This window comes from Ciconia boyciana, chromosome 1 (assembly GCF_034638445.1).
Source record: "Ciconia boyciana chromosome 1, ASM3463844v1, whole genome shotgun sequence".
NCBI lineage: Eukaryota > Metazoa > Chordata > Aves > Ciconiiformes > Ciconiidae > Ciconia > Ciconia boyciana.
In genome coordinates this window covers 195,314,255-195,331,354 of record NC_132934.1, presented here as the reverse complement: position 1 = coordinate 195,331,354, position 17,100 = coordinate 195,314,255, and the positions used below count along the sequence as shown (strand labels likewise).

Here is a 17,100-nt window from a genome sequence, read left to right as displayed (position 1 = left end):
AGAAAAATGGTATAGGCTCAAGGGGGAGCAAGACTACTACTTCTAGCTATTGAATGTTTAGCTTTATCATGAAGCTTCACCCCAATACTCATTATTCTGTGGTGAGCTTGTTTTTTAATCTTGCTGTATCCTTTCTTCATTTACTTCACCTATTAGTAGTTCAAAATGTGACAAATCCTTTAGGAAAAAGAAATGTTAATTTTTTTTTTAAATGAATGCAGAAAATACTCAGCCAAGGGAAAAAAATGTTTTCATTCTGTGTTCTTAGATCATGTTAGTGAACAAGTGAAAATGTACACTTCAGTGTGAGCTTTTTGATTTTTGTTGAGAATGGCAGAAGGGAAGAATATTAACAGAACTTTGTTCAGCATGTGTGGGTGTAAAAGGGTGCTGTAGAGATTGACACAGGCTAGACAGGACGATATATCCTTAGGATTGTATGTCTCCTTATCTGAATTGAATGGACTGCCCTAAAAATATTGTTTGTTGGTACGTTGTTTGGTGGTGGTTTAGAATTTGACAAGGAGGGCTGAGAATGCTGGGATCAGGAAGCATTGTTGTTTGCAGAACAATATATACTGCTATTTTTGTATTGTAGGTTCAAACATGCTCAGAAAAAAAATGTAGTTGGTAGTAAACATATTCAAGCAATCTGTAGTCAGTAAAATGCTTTTAGAAATGAAGGACAAATTAATGTCCTCTGTTGTGTTCCAAAATGGCTTATTACATCCCATACTGTAGTAGAGAAGGCTAGTTAAAACAATGAGTAAAAATAAAAGGAAGAAGAAACATGGTTTTATTTTTAAAGTACAAAATAACTTTTGCAACTGTGTCTTTTTTTTTTTTGCCCTTCCCTCTGTCTTCCCCCTTTGATAATAGTTAACTTGGCATTTGAAGATGCAGCGTAAAAAGAAGGATCACTCAAACCTCCATGTTTGTACCTTTCAAATGTTGGTTTTCTCTGGAATTGTGTTGTATGATCATGAAAGGCAATCAGTTTTATTAGGTGTAATTTTTGTTTCAGTCAAAGAAAATAAGAGAGATCATAATACTGATTTGAATACCTGCATGATTTTAAGGATATGAAGAGATTATTTATATTGTACCAGTTGCGTCCTTAATAGCAGTGAGACTGAATATATGCACTCAGTCCAAAGTACAAGAACTACCAAATATTTCAAAGATATTTTTTTTTTGCTGGATTTGTTGTATTTTTAGTTGTAATAATTTGGGGGAAGAGGAAAGCTTTTTTTAACTGTTTTACATTTAGCGTAACTATGGACTGCAAGATATGTACTGTCATGTATTAACACTTCAGAATTTCACAAAAGGAGCTAAATTTGCATATTCATTGCATACCCATTTGTAACCCAGTCATTAATTCCTAAGGTTCATGTCCCTAGTTTAAGCAAGTCTAAGACTGGTCATTTTAACACTAAGCTTTAGGCATCTGGCCCTTGTAGCAGAATTCACAGCTTTGCTGTAGGTATATAACCATGGATTCAGAGTTAAGATTCTTCAAATACATAATAATCAGCATGTTGACTGGGAAGCTATTTAAATTGAAAAACTAATGGGAAACATGAAATTCCATAACATTTTAGATACTTTACTCTGGCCTGTTGCCCAAAACTTCATATTTAAACTCTTTAATTCAAAAACCAAAATTATGTCATTCCGTTTATAACCCTGATCAGAGTAAATGGTCTGTCTTTAACCTCAGTGTCTAGAACTATTCATGAAGTAGGAGAAATAGGTTCAATACCCTCTGCTAATAAGGATTCCAACCTGAAATGGGGCAATATGTTCTAACAGCCAATATATGACTCCAGAGCAGAAACATCTTATGTTTAAGCTTCTTTTTTTCTGAGTATTGTATTACTTACCCAGAAGGAGAGGCACTGAGAAAATAAATTAAGTAGTTATTGTCTGGTTAGGGCACTTACTGGGAAAACAGGAGAATTCTGTTGTGTAGTCCTTGTTTTTGGGGTTGTCATTTCACTGACTCTCCAGTGAGTTTAGAAGTCAAAATGAACTTCTCTGATTTCTGCCCCCCGCCAGCATCAGGTTATTCAGTGTACAACCAGTATCTTTACAATCTTTCAGATACTCCTGGTTTTCTTTTTCGATTAAAGGTAATGGCTCCTGTTTCAGTAAAAAGAAATACAACTGTGTCTTTTTAGAAAGCTCTGTTGACAAATTATTACAGTAGCACAGAAGTTACTCCACAGGAATGCACTTCATTAAGGGAAAAGAACCTGTACACTCGATCTGTAGTGTTAGTTTCTTCTTTTCGAGATCTTGTTTAGACCTTCTGCCACTCAGGCCAAAAACAGAAAGTAAAGAGAATGGGTAACTGTTAGAGAGATGTGATGAAAGAGGTGGTTTTATGCCTACAGCATGGGCATGAACCATCAATGGATGTGTTAAAAATAGTTGGATGTGTGTGACCCAGTATTGGGAAATCTTCTGTGGACTTCCAAATGGAAAATCTTTCATGCACTAGGTTATTTAAAAGTTCTAATAGGGAAAATAGTTCTAAATTATAGAAATTGTACCTGAAAAAGTTAAGCTATTGGTTATGTGCCCAAGGAAAACAGAGGACAAGGATGTTTTCTAGGTGCTTGTTTACAATTTATTTGATATGAAAAAGCCTTAAAAAGTACTCTCAAAAGAAAACCTAGCTATCTTTTTGAATGTGAGATATTTTGATAGGTAGGCCTAGTTTCATACATTTGAGAAAGTAATATTTTTATTTGGTATGTGTAAGCTTTTAAGGCTGTCTATGAAGTAGAGTTTAGGTTATTTTTTTCCCCACTGCATATTATTTCTCTACACAAACAAAAAATTGTCATTATTTTTCTAATATTTGTGCCAATCATTTGTAACTTCTTAAAAGCTTCCTAATAAATTTAAAAAATGAGAATATTTTCTAAATCCTTCTAGACACTATACTATTCTATATCAAAACAAAAGATAGTTTACTAGAATCATCTGTAAATAACAGTTTCCTTAGCTGCCAGTTGTAGACAAAAATAGGCAGCTTCTTAAGGTGTTTAGTGCCTACCATCTGGTATAAATTTTGGAGGAAAAAAAATCTAAACATTTATCTTGTAAAATTACCTACTCATTCTCCTGTCTGTAGAAAAAACAAAATTCTTTTGAGGCAGCTAGGTTTCATCTTGGAAACCTGTTTAACCACCACAGTCCTCAGGAGGCCAGGGCATCTGCATGTATGTCCTTTGCCTCCTGTTTCCTCTAACAGCTGCTGTTGAAGAGTTACCTACTTTAAAGACATGTAGGTTTATTTTTCTAAACTCATTCCTGAGTAAAGGTAATTGCCATAAAATTGGAAGCTGTATTTACCTATAAAAACCCAACACTGTTCCTAAGTTATTTCCTAAAACTTACTTTTTAAATTCTTTTCCTCTCCCCATCTTCTCTAAATTGTTTAGAGTCGGAGACGTTAGATGGCTTATTTGGTGAGATGAATAGCTTTGAGGACACATTCAACATGCCTGCTAAGTCCGATGGAACTCTTCTGCTGATGCCACGTGCTCTGGATGCAGTAGAGAAATGTGAAATAAACACAGATAAAGCACAAGGAGAGGGGAATGTTCCTTCTGAGCAGCCTAATAGAAGAAATACTGGCATTTCACAGGAAGTGAAAACAACTAGCTGGACTGAAAAAAGCCACTCTATTGAAATGAAGGATTCTTTACTCCAAAACACAGATGAAGATACAGGGGATGGTAAAGATGGCTGTTTAATAGGACACGAAAAGGAATTGGAGTCACTTAAGATCGCAGGAGATGTGCAAGATTATAGAGCACACAAGTCATCTGAGAATGAGAAGCCTGTGAAAGAAGATATGCCATCATCATCAAGCCAGTGGTCTCAACTGAACTTATCTGATCTTGACGTAACTCACTTGGAAATGTCTATATGTAGCTCTCCAACCTCTGACTTACGTGGAGAGAAAAATTTAGAAGAGAAGTCAATACTAATGACCGATGATGATGCTGTGGAAACATCTTTACTGAATACTTCAGGCTTGATAAAAGCACAAAAGCTGTTGAGTGTCAATTTGTCAGAAAAGTGCTGTGAAGTGAAAAATTCTGAAAACAACCCAACATTGGAAATAACTCCAGTAAAATCTGTGTCTCTGAGTGTTCAAGATCCAAACTTAGTGAAAGGATGTGCAGCTGAGAAGGTTTCCAAAATGAGCTTCTTAAACCGTAATTCTTTTTCAATTGAAAGTACAAATGTCATGGAGTATTCTGTAGTCTACAGTGGCAGCTTTTCCAAGCATTTAAAAACAACTTCTAAATCTGTTGTAACTGATGTTCTGTCTCACCCACTCGTATGTCATGCTACATCTCCAGATAATTGCAATGACCTACATTTAACAAACAGTGAAAATACTCTTACAAAGTCTGGCTTTAAAAGACTGAATATGTTATCCAACTTGAGAAAGAGATCCAAGAGATTTATTTATACAATAAATAATACTTTACTGTATCAAGAAGAAAAAATACAGAAAGAAGTAACCTCTGAGTTGCCTATTCATCCTGTATTACCACACTTGGAATCTGATTTGTGTGAATTTGAAGGTTGTCATGTGGCCAGTGTTGATAAGCAAGGTATATTATTAAGCTTTTCATCATTTGTGGAGGGTTCTGTATTTATTTATTAAGAACCTTTTATGTAAATGTTTCAGATAAAATCCCTGCAACTGACTAGTCTGGGAATCGAGATGTGGAATTGGTCTGTTACAATAATAGTGACAGAATAGCATTATTTTCAAATAGTCTGGTGGTAGCTTACTGTTTTAGTCTCAGATTAGTTTCTGGAATAGACACTTCCACCTTGAACCATTATGCTAATTGACAAGCTTAATTATCTTTGTCAATGCTGTCTAGACATCCATAGTGTCAAGGGCCATCTTGTGTGAGTTGATAACTTCTAAGAGATCATAAAGAATGATAAAGTTGTATTGTTATTTTTCTAAAATTAGGGGATTTAAGACTGTATATCTGTTTCTTCCAGAAGCACAAAATATTTCAAAAAACAAATTATATATAACAAAAGCAAGCACATACTCCTATTTTTAAAAGCCATTGTTCTTGCTAGAAGAATTACTTAATATTAGGAATTGAAGTACTTCTCTTTAAAGTTTGAAAAAAGTCCTTATGTTAAGACACAAGGAATGGAAGCCCATCTCTTCAAATTTCATTACAAGTAAAAATGGATTATTTTTATTTTTTTTTAACTGATAGCATTACCTGCAGGCTACTCAGTTGTTTCTGGTTATTAGAACATGATTAGATTAAACAGATCTCCAATCTTGTCAAAGCGTTCACATTTGAAAACAAAAGCGATATTTATGGTACCAGTCTTAAACGTGTAGAAATGATCTTATGGGCCAAAATTTTATGAAAATCTTGAATCTGCATTTGTTTGTATAAATGAGAACTAATTTATTAACACTTTTTTTTCTGTAATGTCTTCTTTTGTAGACTGCTTGCTTTTTGCTGAGAGAAAGCATTTGCAATCGAATATAAAGGAAAACAATTTCAGCACTTGTACTTTAAAAATGGATATAATGGATAATTCATCTGATAATTCCTTCAATGATAGGCTGAAGCAACAAGACCTGAGAGACTTGGGGAAAAATGCAAGAGAGGATCAACCTGCTACATCATTAACATGCTTAGAAGTATCTAATACACAGAAAGAAGACACAACAGATTCTTTAAATAGTGAAATAATTTCAAATATAAAACGTAAAGTTCTAACTTCAGCAGGCCTAATGGCAAGAAAGCGTTCCAGATTGCTCCCTAAAGGCTGTTGCTTAGAGAAGGGTGAGGAAGATAAGTACTTGAGTGCTAATGTGAACGATGGAGCTACTGTACCTTGGAGCCTTAAAGAACAATTTGCATGGTCTTCTCCTAGGGATAATGAACGCTTGATTGATATGTACCATGACACTACGTCTTTTACAAACGGCGCTTTCAATAATACTTTGAGTCAGACCAACTTTGGCATAAATGGAGTCAGCAGTGGTTGTTGCAGTAAAATATCAACTGATAAAAGGCATGCTACAGACCAATGGTCAGTAGTTGACTGTAGAGAAGTACTTGGACCTTTGGGAATAAACTGCTTGGAAAATGATACTACTGGGTTAAAACCAGGGGAGAAAACAGATGCAGGTGCCTTTTTAGAAGTTGTAGCTGACAATCAAGAGCCAAAGTCAGTTGACAACAATGAAAGCCTTCAAGCAGCTGCTTGCAATAAAGTAGCTGTAGAGATTGCTAAAGAATTGTTAGATTGTATAGATGGTAATTCTTTAAATGAAGTAATTTCTGAAGAAGATAAACAAGTAGCACCTATGTATTCCAGCACAAAGTCAAAGGAGAACCTGAAGTATAAAGGGAAATCATCAGAAAATCTTAATGCATGTGGTTTGAACCTGGGCTTTGGTGGCTTTCAGACTGCTTCCAATAAGCAGATTACATTTTCTGAAGTCAGTATAGCAAAGGGCAAAATGCTATTCAAAGATATTGAAAATGAATGCTTTGAAGCCTCTTCCATGGAAAGAGTCAGAAACTTTTCAAATCAAATTAAAAAGGAGAATAAGTTTTTCTCAGATTCAGAAAGCAAGTTGGGCAGTAATTTACCTGATTCTTTAGACTCACAGACAAGTTTTCTTGAGCCCAGGCATACACATTTTATTCCACATAAAGTTGGCTTGTGTAAAAGCTTTCCTAGAAATGAACAATCCTTGCAAGAAACAAATCAAACCTTGACAGCAAGCCAAGAAGCTGAAATTGCTGAACTTTCTAGTATCCTGGAAGAAACAGGTAGTCAGTTTGAATTTACACAGTTTAGAAAGAAAAGTAACACGATACAAAGTCGTGCCTTTCAACAATTCGGAACTGTAGAAATACATGGAACAACAAATGTGGAAAATACTTCTGAAACAAGGAAAGATACTGATTTTTGCAGCACTTTTAAATCTGAAAATCCAATAAAAAATGACAAGTATTGTACTAAGCAGGAAGACACAAATGAAGATTCTAAAGTGGTGGAATATGAAAAAGAAAATGCAGTGGTTTTCCATAAAAATGACAAAAAGGTTACTTTTACTAACTTGGACAGAAATGAAAATAGAATATCTGATGGGAGCTTTCCAGTAGCTAAACAGGACAGCTTTTCTAATTTTGTAGGCTTTACTTCAGCTGGAAATAAAAAAATAAATATTTCTAAGGCGGCTTTGACCAGATCTGCAGAGCTCTTCAGGGACTTGGATGATGATAACTATTTGTTTAAATCTTCTGAAACTAGTACTAGATGTCGCAATTCAAATGGGCATATGTCTTTTAACTGTAATTTTGTCAGATGCCTGACAAAAGAAAACAAAGGAAAAACTGTTTTTGTTTCAGATTTCAAAAGCATAGATGCCATTTCCCACGCAGGTTCTGTTGCCCACCACGTGCAGAAAAAAAATGAGGAAAGTATCAGTACACCATTTAAAGAAAATATGGAAAATTGGACAAAAAGATCAATAAATGATAATGAAAGTGTTAATTGCAATAGTACTAACACTATCATGAACAGTCTATCATCCATTAAAAAACATAACCAGAATCATAAAACTTCCAAACAATTTTTGAATCAAGGAGGTTGCCAAGTTGAAGGTGTTTTGCAGGAAGACTCATTAGATGTAACATGTCTAGGAGATGCTATTACAACTGCAGAAGAACATAGTTTAAGCATACCAGATGAAATGGAAAACCTGTCTCCTCATCAGAAAGGAGAAGACAGAAAGCAGGAAAATGAACACTTGTCACACAAATTTCGAACTCCAGCTGGTGGTGACATATCCATTTCTGATGCAGCTTTGGATAATTCTCTACAGTTGCTCAATGTACAGTGTGGAGAAAGAGATGTAAATGTTTTGGAGAACTCTGATAAACAAAAGACAAATAGTAAAAATACGGAAGGAGAAGACACCATCCATGATAAGGTCCCGTTAGTGAATGAAAGCAGAATAAAAATAGGTTCTCACCATTGTGTTCAAATACCTTTCAAGCAAGAGGTGGATGTTGAAAAAAATGAAGTGAAGGGGAGTTATCTGACTGGTTTTTGTACTGCTAGTGGCAAGACAATAACAATTGCTGATGGATTTTTGGCTAAAGCTGAACAGTTTTTTGCAGAAAATGTTGATTTAGAAAAGGAACATAATGACAGTTTTGAGAACCCCTTAAAGACAAGGAAATGTGGTAAAAACTGTGTCAAAGACTGTGACTTATGCATTGAGAGCAGTGCTCAATGTGATCCAGAAAAACTTAATTTTAATAAAAAGCTTGTTCCTGAAGAACCTGGAGATCAGTTTAAGCAGACAGTAGAGAGCAGTCCCATTAAACACACTGTGATTCTTGATACTGTTAAAGTAGATACATTTGTTAATCTAGGTGAAGATTGTGAAAGAAGTTCAGTAACTTCGTATGCACATAAAAAACCTGATGTCAGACCTGGAAAGTCAGAATTGGAATCCCTTCCCGGACAGGAGAGTGATGCTTTAAGTAGAACTCATTGGTCTGAAGATGGAAAACTGTTTGCAGAGAGGACAGAATACTCAGCAAAAAAGAGGGATGATTCAGAAGACATGCATGATTTTCCTGTGCACTCTGCCGCATCTCTGCATTTCATGAAGGTATCAAATGACCTTGAAGAGAATTCTTTGCCTGGAGATACAAAAAGTACTTTATTTGTTGAGGTTAGTAACAATAAATCTAATCAATCCCTCCTCTTAACTTCAAAAAATATCTCTTCTCATTTGAACTGTGACAGTAAGGAATTTGACTTAGACTATTTAAATGAACCTTGTGCTGATACAAACTGCTTCACAGACACCACAGTTAATGCTTGCCAAAACCAGTCACTAGTCAGTCTTCCTGAAGATGAAACTAATTTAACCAGGTTAAAAGAAACAACGCTTAATATTGAAAATCAAAAGGGTGATCTGAAACAAATTGTGTTTAGTACAGCAAAAGGTAAAGCAGTTTCTGTTTCCGAAAGTGCATTAGTAAGAGTCAGACAAATGTTTCAAGAAGACTACAGTGAATCTGTAAAACATGAAATTGAGACTAACTCAAGAACTAATCAAACAGAAATTGCTGGAAATTCATCTTCCGTCATCCATGCTGAGTGTCCTAATTCTGCTAAGTTTTTAAATGCTACAAGAAGTGAAGAGATTAATTCAGCCGCATCCCATTTTATTAAAGTAAATGCAACTGCTAGTGAAAATGGACACCAAGATACAAATGCATTTGCAGATGCAAAGTCTGTTTCAAATTCTCAGAGGCCATGCTTTGAACAGAATATTAAGCTTTTAGGGCACTTGCCTGTTCCAGATAAGCAGATAAAGCAGTCGGATTCTTCTACAAGCAGTCTTGGATTTTTTCGTACAGCAAGTGGTAAGCCTGTACAACTATCAGAAGAGTCACTCAGGAAAGCTAGACAGCTCTTTTCAGAAATGGAAGGTAATAATTCATTGTATGTACAAGAAGCATATTTAGTTGAGGAAGATGTTGAAAAGTCTGAAATGCACACTGAAGTAGTTCCTGGGAAAATGCAGATGGTGTTACCAAAAAGGGAAGAAAATGCCAGCACTGAATTGATTTCAAATCCAGCTTTTGAGTTCAGCACTGCAAGTGGAAAGCAGGTAACAGTCTCTAAAAATGCCTATCAAAAAGCAAAGGCAATTTTAAAAGAATCTGATTACTTTTTAGGTGGTGGGCTTTGCATTACAGATCAACTTAGTTCAATTAAAGAGTGCGGTCAGCATGTAAAATCTTTAACTGATAAAGTGATCTCGGAATCCAAAATTGAAAAAAGCTGCAATGAAGACTTTGACTTAAAAACCATCTACCCTGAGGAAACGAAGTCTTTCCTAAGCACTCACCATGTCAAAATGCCTGAGTATGTACCACATAGTAAGAAAAACAAGCAGTTAACATTATTTAAAAATAGCTTTCAGCAGGAGGAGACTAGGCCTTTTGGAAAAGGGCAGCTGAATGTGGGGATGAAAACAGAGTCTGAAGCAGTTTCATGTCGTGCTACTGCTAAAGCAGAAGTGAATATTGATCTTCTCCAAACTCCAAAAAATTACTTGGAAGCAGAGGCTGTAGAAAGTGCAAGAGCTTTTATGGAAGACAATCTTTCCGATCCCGGAGTACGAATCAATGCTGCACAGTCCTTCAGTGGCAGACTGGATAAAAACTTTCAAAATAAGACCTTTGGGAAGAGGCACTTTGAAGAAAAAAACTCACTTGGTAGGTCTACGTCTTACATACGTTTAACTCCATATTTCTGCACGGTGGGTTGTTTGGGGCTTTTTTGCATGTCACATTGATTTTTAGGTCATATAGAAATCGAAGTTCTTACTCTTAGTGTTAATGACAAAAATTCTTGCTGCAGGCAATAATTCATCCACTCTTTCCAGCCTTAAATACACAGTACAAGCTAAATTTGTGATGAGTAATTTTGAAGGTGTGCACTTTTTGCTGTTTTATCATAAAGTTATGGAAGAAAGCTACTGCTTATTTTCTCTCTGAGCAGACTTCTTTTTTTCCTCTCTACACAAACCGAGTGGTTTTTTTCATTGAAAAATGAGAAGTAGCAATTCCATTTTCACTGGTTTGTGCCTTGTAGTGAGTACAAGGTTTCACTTGCGTTGAGACTGCTAGTCTGATATGAAAAAGTTATCCGTCTAAAAGCACAGTTTCTTACCATCTAAAACTGATCTGTCTCAGGGCTGAAGTGTTGGTACTTAATGCTTGCACAGTCACCTGGACCTGTTCAGGGACTTGGGCCAGCTGAAAACTATTTATGGAAGGGCAGATTGCAAGAGCATCCCTGCCTAGCTGCACAAGTTCAGGTACAAAGGTTGGGCAGGCTAGTGTGGGAAAGTTTGGGTAGGTGTGAAAAGGCAGATAGGACTCTATCAGTCCAACTTGAAACAGCTGTGACACAGCTGAATCACATCCTTAGTTACAGCTTCTGTGAAAGATGTGTTACAAACTTTTTTAGAATCGTGTAGGGACTCTTTGATTACTGAAAGTACAAAAGAAGCTGCAGGTGAGCTGTGCTGCTGAAGTCCACTGTGGTGCACTTTCTGAGGCAGACTGTCTTGAGTATGTTTGATAACTTAAGGCACACAAATTTTCATTTGGATGGAACAGACCTACTGACCACAAAAGATTCTGCAACAGACTTAATTATATGGAGTCTTGAAATCATTCTTGGTAACACAATATACACTCATTCTGTACAGAAGAAACTTCTGCAAATTGTGGTGAAGTAGCTCTGTGTTCGAAAAGGCTGTTTAATACAGACGTGTGATCTGAAAACTTGCTACTTCTGCTTGCTTTTGGTATGTTTTATTTAGAAATTATAATTAAGTTATACAGTATTGGTAAGAAACCGAATTTAAAAGGAACATCACTTTTAAAAATCTGCATATTTGTCCTAGGAGAACCTCCAATTAAAAGACAGCTACTACTTGAATTTAACAGAACAAAGAATCCCCCCAGATCTTTGAAAGCTTCAAAAAGCACCCCTGATGGTAATTTTAGTCTTCTTGTATTCTAAGTAGTAATCTGATGTCAGTTGTTATCTTTAGAATTCTTCAGTTTCCAGTAAACTAACATATAATAAGATTGCTTAACTGCTTCTTTTATCAATATAGTCATGAAAATTCAGGGAAGCTGCTATGGTAATGTCTCTGCTGACTTGAAATCACATTATTAATGGTGTACCTTATTGTGTAGAATCTAAATATATCACAATGTACTACTTCTGCAAGAACTCTGGTTTAATTTCCAACTTTGTATGAATTTATCCAGTTTCTCACAATCCTAAATCTCACAAATTCTAGTCTCACTGGGAAGAATATATTTTATTGATCTGTAATTTCTCAGTTAAAAACTATCTGCAGGAAAATGAGAAGGTACTGATAATTTGATCATATAATAACTTGTGAAGAATATACTTACTGATAGGTGTCTACATTACATTACTGATAGGTGTCTACTGATAGGTGTCTACAGTAATATGGAGGCTTATGAAAGTGAAATCAAGGTTTTAAAGTCTGAGTTGATGCTTTATGTGAAGCTAGTTAGTGATTAGGGTATTAGGATAATGTGATTTTGGCTATGGCTTTTGGTTATGGGATAAGTTGTGTTCCTTAAGGAACTTGTTCTAAGCACTGCATGCTCTCACCTAGAATTCAGTAGCAGGATTCATCAAATACAGTTTAACCAGTATATTGGTTCCTGAATGCTGTCCTAAATCTGTTCTAAGCATAAACCCCACGATTTAAAGAAAGTTTTAAATGGAATTTGTAAGTTGCTGCCAGATAACTAATTTTATACCCTTCATATGTAAATATTATCCTACCCTGCAGCAGGATCTGAACAGTATTATTCTTTGGTGGAACAATTGAAAACAGTTCTAATCTCCAGTATAGTCTTGCCTCCGACTTCTAGAACATGTGGCATCTTGTATATATGACTTATCATATGAAACTTCCTCTTTGCAGCCTAAGGGCATAGCACAAATGAGTCAAAATTCCAGGCAGATATGATTTAGTTATGTTGATAATTCCAAGAAAAGTATGTCCTTCAGTGATGGAAGGAGAAGTGTGTGCAAATGTGCCCTTTTCTGTTGTAACTTAAAAAAAAAAAAGTTGCTAAAATAATTCTAAATTGAATGGTGAGCCTACCTGGAATTAAATATATGATAAACATTTCCCTTTTAGGATCCTAAAAACATCTTGCAGGCTCACAAATAGGAACTTTTGAGAGTTCAGCATAGTGGTCACTTACCCTTTAGATCTGTCTGCAACTAGTGTGAAGATGTTTTATACAAACATTTTATTTAAACAAAGCTGTTTAAATCCACTCTGGAAACTTTTCTATATATTTATAACATTAATATAGAAAAAACATGTGCTTTAAATATCTATCCACATAATGTACCATTTGAAATTTTTTTTCTAATTATCTTATAGGCATTTTCAAAGACAGAAGAAAATTTATGTACCATGTTCCTTTAAAACCCATAACTTGTCAACCTTTTGGGTGAGAAATTTATAATATATTTTAGAGTTCTTCTAATGCAATTTCTTAATCTCACAAGCTCTTGTAACTTTTAAAAAATATATGGTAATAATTTGCTACCTAACTTTATAAAAGACTAATAATTTTACTTCAAAATAAACATATTAAACTACAATATAACACACATTGCTGCAGTAGACCAGTGAGATGCTAAACAAATGTTACACTTGTATTTCTCTTTTCTCAATAGATAGAAATTAAGTATTCAGTTTTTAAAAAGTCAAAGACTGATATTTTATCTTTTTATTGATGTAGTGTTGAAAGTTGTATTACTAAATTGAGAATATCAAAATACTGACAAAAGATTTTTGTCAGGAAGCTGAAACCTGTATGTTTAAATGTTTTCATCCCTGTAGGGCTGCTAAAGAACGACAAGAAGTCAAGAATCCTACTCTTACTCTACCAGATCAAGACTTCAAAGGATTCAAATCTAAACCTGCCATTTTTCAGCACTATGCACTAAGGCAGTCTTCAAATGGTACTTCAGGGGTTTCTACTCCATGTAAGGCCTCAGCAAAAGAGAGTGAAGAAAGAAGTTTGTACAAATCTGGCAAAACTGTTAAAACTTTTATTCCACCCTTTAAAACCAAGCGGACATTTTCTACAGGTGAACAAGGCAGCAGCAAGAGATGTGACTCACCAATCAGCAAAAATATGACCGTAGAGACAGAATTAAATCAGATCATAAGTGAACAAAACATTGCTGAACCTCAGGATCACCAGTCTTGCATCCAGCATGCAGCAGACACTGACCTAGAAAATGGAAATTTAGGTATTTTCAGATTTTGATCACTTACCTATTGTGACTACTAACTATCAGAACTGAACCTTTAAGGGTTTTGCATATTCTGTCAGACTTCTTTTTTAAATAAAAAGAAGCTTTTTAAGTTTGGGGTTTGTTGGTTTTTTGTTGTTGGCTTTTTGGGGGGTGTTTTTGGTTTTGGTGGTTTTTTGGGTTTGGGTTTTTTTGGTTGGTTGGTTTTTTAGGAAAATTAGGAAATAATTACTTTCCTAATATTTTGTATTGCACTCCTAATAAAGCATATTCCTATCATCTCCAAAGTTAATTAAGAACATGAAAGATTTGTTTTCACACAGTGCTTCAGAAACAAGTGTTTAAGATGGCTTATGTTTCATTTGATACTTGATTTTATACACGTCTTAAGTAAAATATTCTAGGAACCTTAACAACTAGCCTTACTATACTTCATTCACTTTTATAGAAGCTTGTATTCATTCTGTTTTCTAATTAAAATGTAGGCTTAACCATATAAATGGCTAATTGTGTCATTTTTCAAAGAAGCAGAGTTTAAATGCTCAGCTGTTTGACTTTATTTAGCATGTGGGCTTATGCTTTCCAAGCTCTCTTGAATGTTCCAATGTGTATAATTTATGTAACTTTTACAATCAAATAACCTAGATTTGTTCAGAAGGACTTGCGTATATTTGAACAGGTGCATGAGCATTTGCAGAATTAGATCCTCTATTTACAGGTCAAAAATCTGAGGATTTTGGACTAGTCATCATCAACCAATTTCTGTTCATTTGGAGTTTTCTGTGAAGATAAGAGTTCAGTCTGATGCAAAAAATATATGGATTTTAGTTTAGTTCAGGGATGTATATATTCATATTTATTTCATATCACTCATTTCATAGGAATATTCTTCAAATGCCTTCAGTAAACACTGGTTTTTAACTGCTTTAAACTTTTAATATTTAGACTTGCAGTTTCCATAAATCTGCAGAGTGGCTTAGAAAATATGCTTCACTGAATCTGCTTTTATAGTGTGACATGTGACTGTATATCTTAAATTGATATATACTGTAAAAAGGTTTTGGTGATTTTTCTTCCCCCCCCCCCCCCTTTTTTTTTTCTCCTTTGCAGCTATGGTTAAGATGATGGCAAATCTCCGCTGTGCCAGAGATCTGCAGGAAATGAGAATTACAAAGAAATACAGGCAAAATATTAGCTCACAGCCAGGTAGTCTTTATGTCATCAAAACATCTGCAAGAAATAGAATCTCTCTGAAAACTGCAGTAGAAGAGAAATCTCCTAGTTTTTATTCTACAGAAGAGGTATATTGATAATGTTTTATTGTCCGTCTTTCCTGGGGTCTGTTTCTTAAGCAAAAACTCAGTAGCTTTTGAATAGATACATTCTTCAGTTTTGAGATAAGTATTTACAGTAGCTGTTATACCAGTTGCTACAGTTTTTAAGACTATTCCAAATAATAAGGGTCATAAATGTCTCCGTAGTGTTATAATCAAACAAGAGAAGCATCAAATAAGGAAAAAATCCACCAATTATAGTTGCTATTGACTTTTAACCCACATGAGGAGCTGTTTTAAGATAACACATGGTTAAAATTTAAGCTCAGGTAAGTGTATATCAAAAGCCTCTTCCTTTTGGTACAGTGAAGGTACAAAACCTATTGTTTTTTTAAAACACTTTTAAAGCACTCTGTGATACTGTTCTTCTAAAATAATTGCTGGGAATTCCTCTATTCTCCTTGGATTACATATGAAATGACAAGGTCAGACAAAAGCTGTCTCAACCTGAAAGAAATATTTTATCTGAATTTATAACATTAGATATAAAAACTCTCAAGTGCATTCTTACTGTATTGTCATTATTTTGTCTTTTTCATCTAATTTTTTGCAGCTTTACACATACGGTGTTTCAAAATATTGCATACAAATTAACAGCACAAATGCAGAATCTTTCCAGTTTCTCATCAAAGACTTTTTCAGTAAGGAGTATTTATTAGCTGGAAATGGGATGCAACTTGCTGATGGAGGATGGCTAATACCTACAGATGAGGGGAAAGCTGGAAAAAAGGAGTTTTACAGGTACTGTTATTTATGAACTTGAGACAAGTATGCTATTTATTAGTTAGTGATTGTCTTATCCGCTAGAATAAATCCAACATAGTGATCTTTTAAAGCTTCTGACTACTTTTTTACTGTGCATTTCTAGTACACCTCTGTTAGTGTAAATAAAGATATTGTAGGATTGTAAATTTACAATGTAGACTAATGTTGCTAGTGATCTTCACTGACCATTAAAGAAAGCATACAAAGTCAATTTAGAAAATTTCTGGGGATCCTTCAACAGTGTAAATAGTCTAGAAAAATATTACTGTTTTCTGTTAATTCAGCACTTTACCATTTTGTTTAATTAGCATTAATAGGTTTTGATTTTTTTTTTTCTGAGTGGAAAAAGATTTATTTCTGTTGGGCTCTAGAGTTTTTTGATAGGAATGAAGGTTGATTGGGGAGGTGCTTAGGGCTTCTTTGGCAGGACAGTGCTGAAAATGTGTTTTTCAATATAATGTTTTTAAAGCTGACATACCATTTGAAGGAAGCAAAGACTTCAGTAGTAAAACTCACTGATTCATTCAAGCTTTCTTTTGAGTGTATGTAAGAAGCAAAAAAAAAAAAGTGCACAAACAACCCTTGCTCTTGCACTCTTCGTAGTCCTTCTGTCCCTCCTTTTGCAGGTCATTTAAGATGAGCTGAAAAAAAAGTGTATGTGTTGAGTGCATCTCTCCTAAACACTTTCATAAAAATTATGTTTTGTTTTGTAAGCAAGTTTGTACATTATAAATTCATCAAAAGCATGTGTGACAGAACAAGGAACTACCAGTGTACTGTTATTCCAGCAAAACTTCAGAAAATACTTTACCATTATTTTCTGATTTCCTCTGTAAATTTGGTATGCTCTTTTTTCAAGTCAATGTCACTGTTGGTATGTATTCACACAAACACTCAAGGCAGGAACCTGTATTTGAGTAGTATTTGTAGTCAAGCATGCATTGCCAACCTACGTAGTATCAGAATTCAAGAGGTTTGCAATATTTGCTTCCCAGTACCAAAGTGCAACAGAGATAGGTCTGTTCCAAGCTCAAGGACT

General features: G+C 34.9%; 1 protein-coding gene across 4 annotated transcripts in view; it reads left to right on the top strand.

Moving 5' to 3' along the window:
- Positions 1–17,100, top strand: part of BRCA2 (BRCA2 DNA repair associated) — a 42,892-nt gene that overhangs the window by 8,831 nt on the left and 16,961 nt on the right. For 3 of the 4 annotated variants that reach the window (XM_072850385.1, XM_072850383.1, XM_072850386.1), the window contains 7 exons: positions 3,456–4,643; positions 5,520–10,340; positions 11,540–11,632; positions 13,079–13,148; positions 13,544–13,959; positions 15,073–15,263; positions 15,850–16,037. In XM_072850385.1, coding sequence (XP_072706486.1) covers positions 3,456–4,643; positions 5,520–10,340; positions 11,540–11,632; positions 13,079–13,148; positions 13,544–13,959; positions 15,073–15,263; positions 15,850–16,037 — 6,967 coding nt within the window. The remainder of the gene's footprint in view (positions 1–3,455; positions 4,644–5,519; positions 10,341–11,539; positions 11,633–13,078; positions 13,149–13,543; positions 13,960–15,072; positions 15,264–15,849; positions 16,038–17,100) is intronic. The other variant, XM_072850384.1, reaches the window with a different exon arrangement.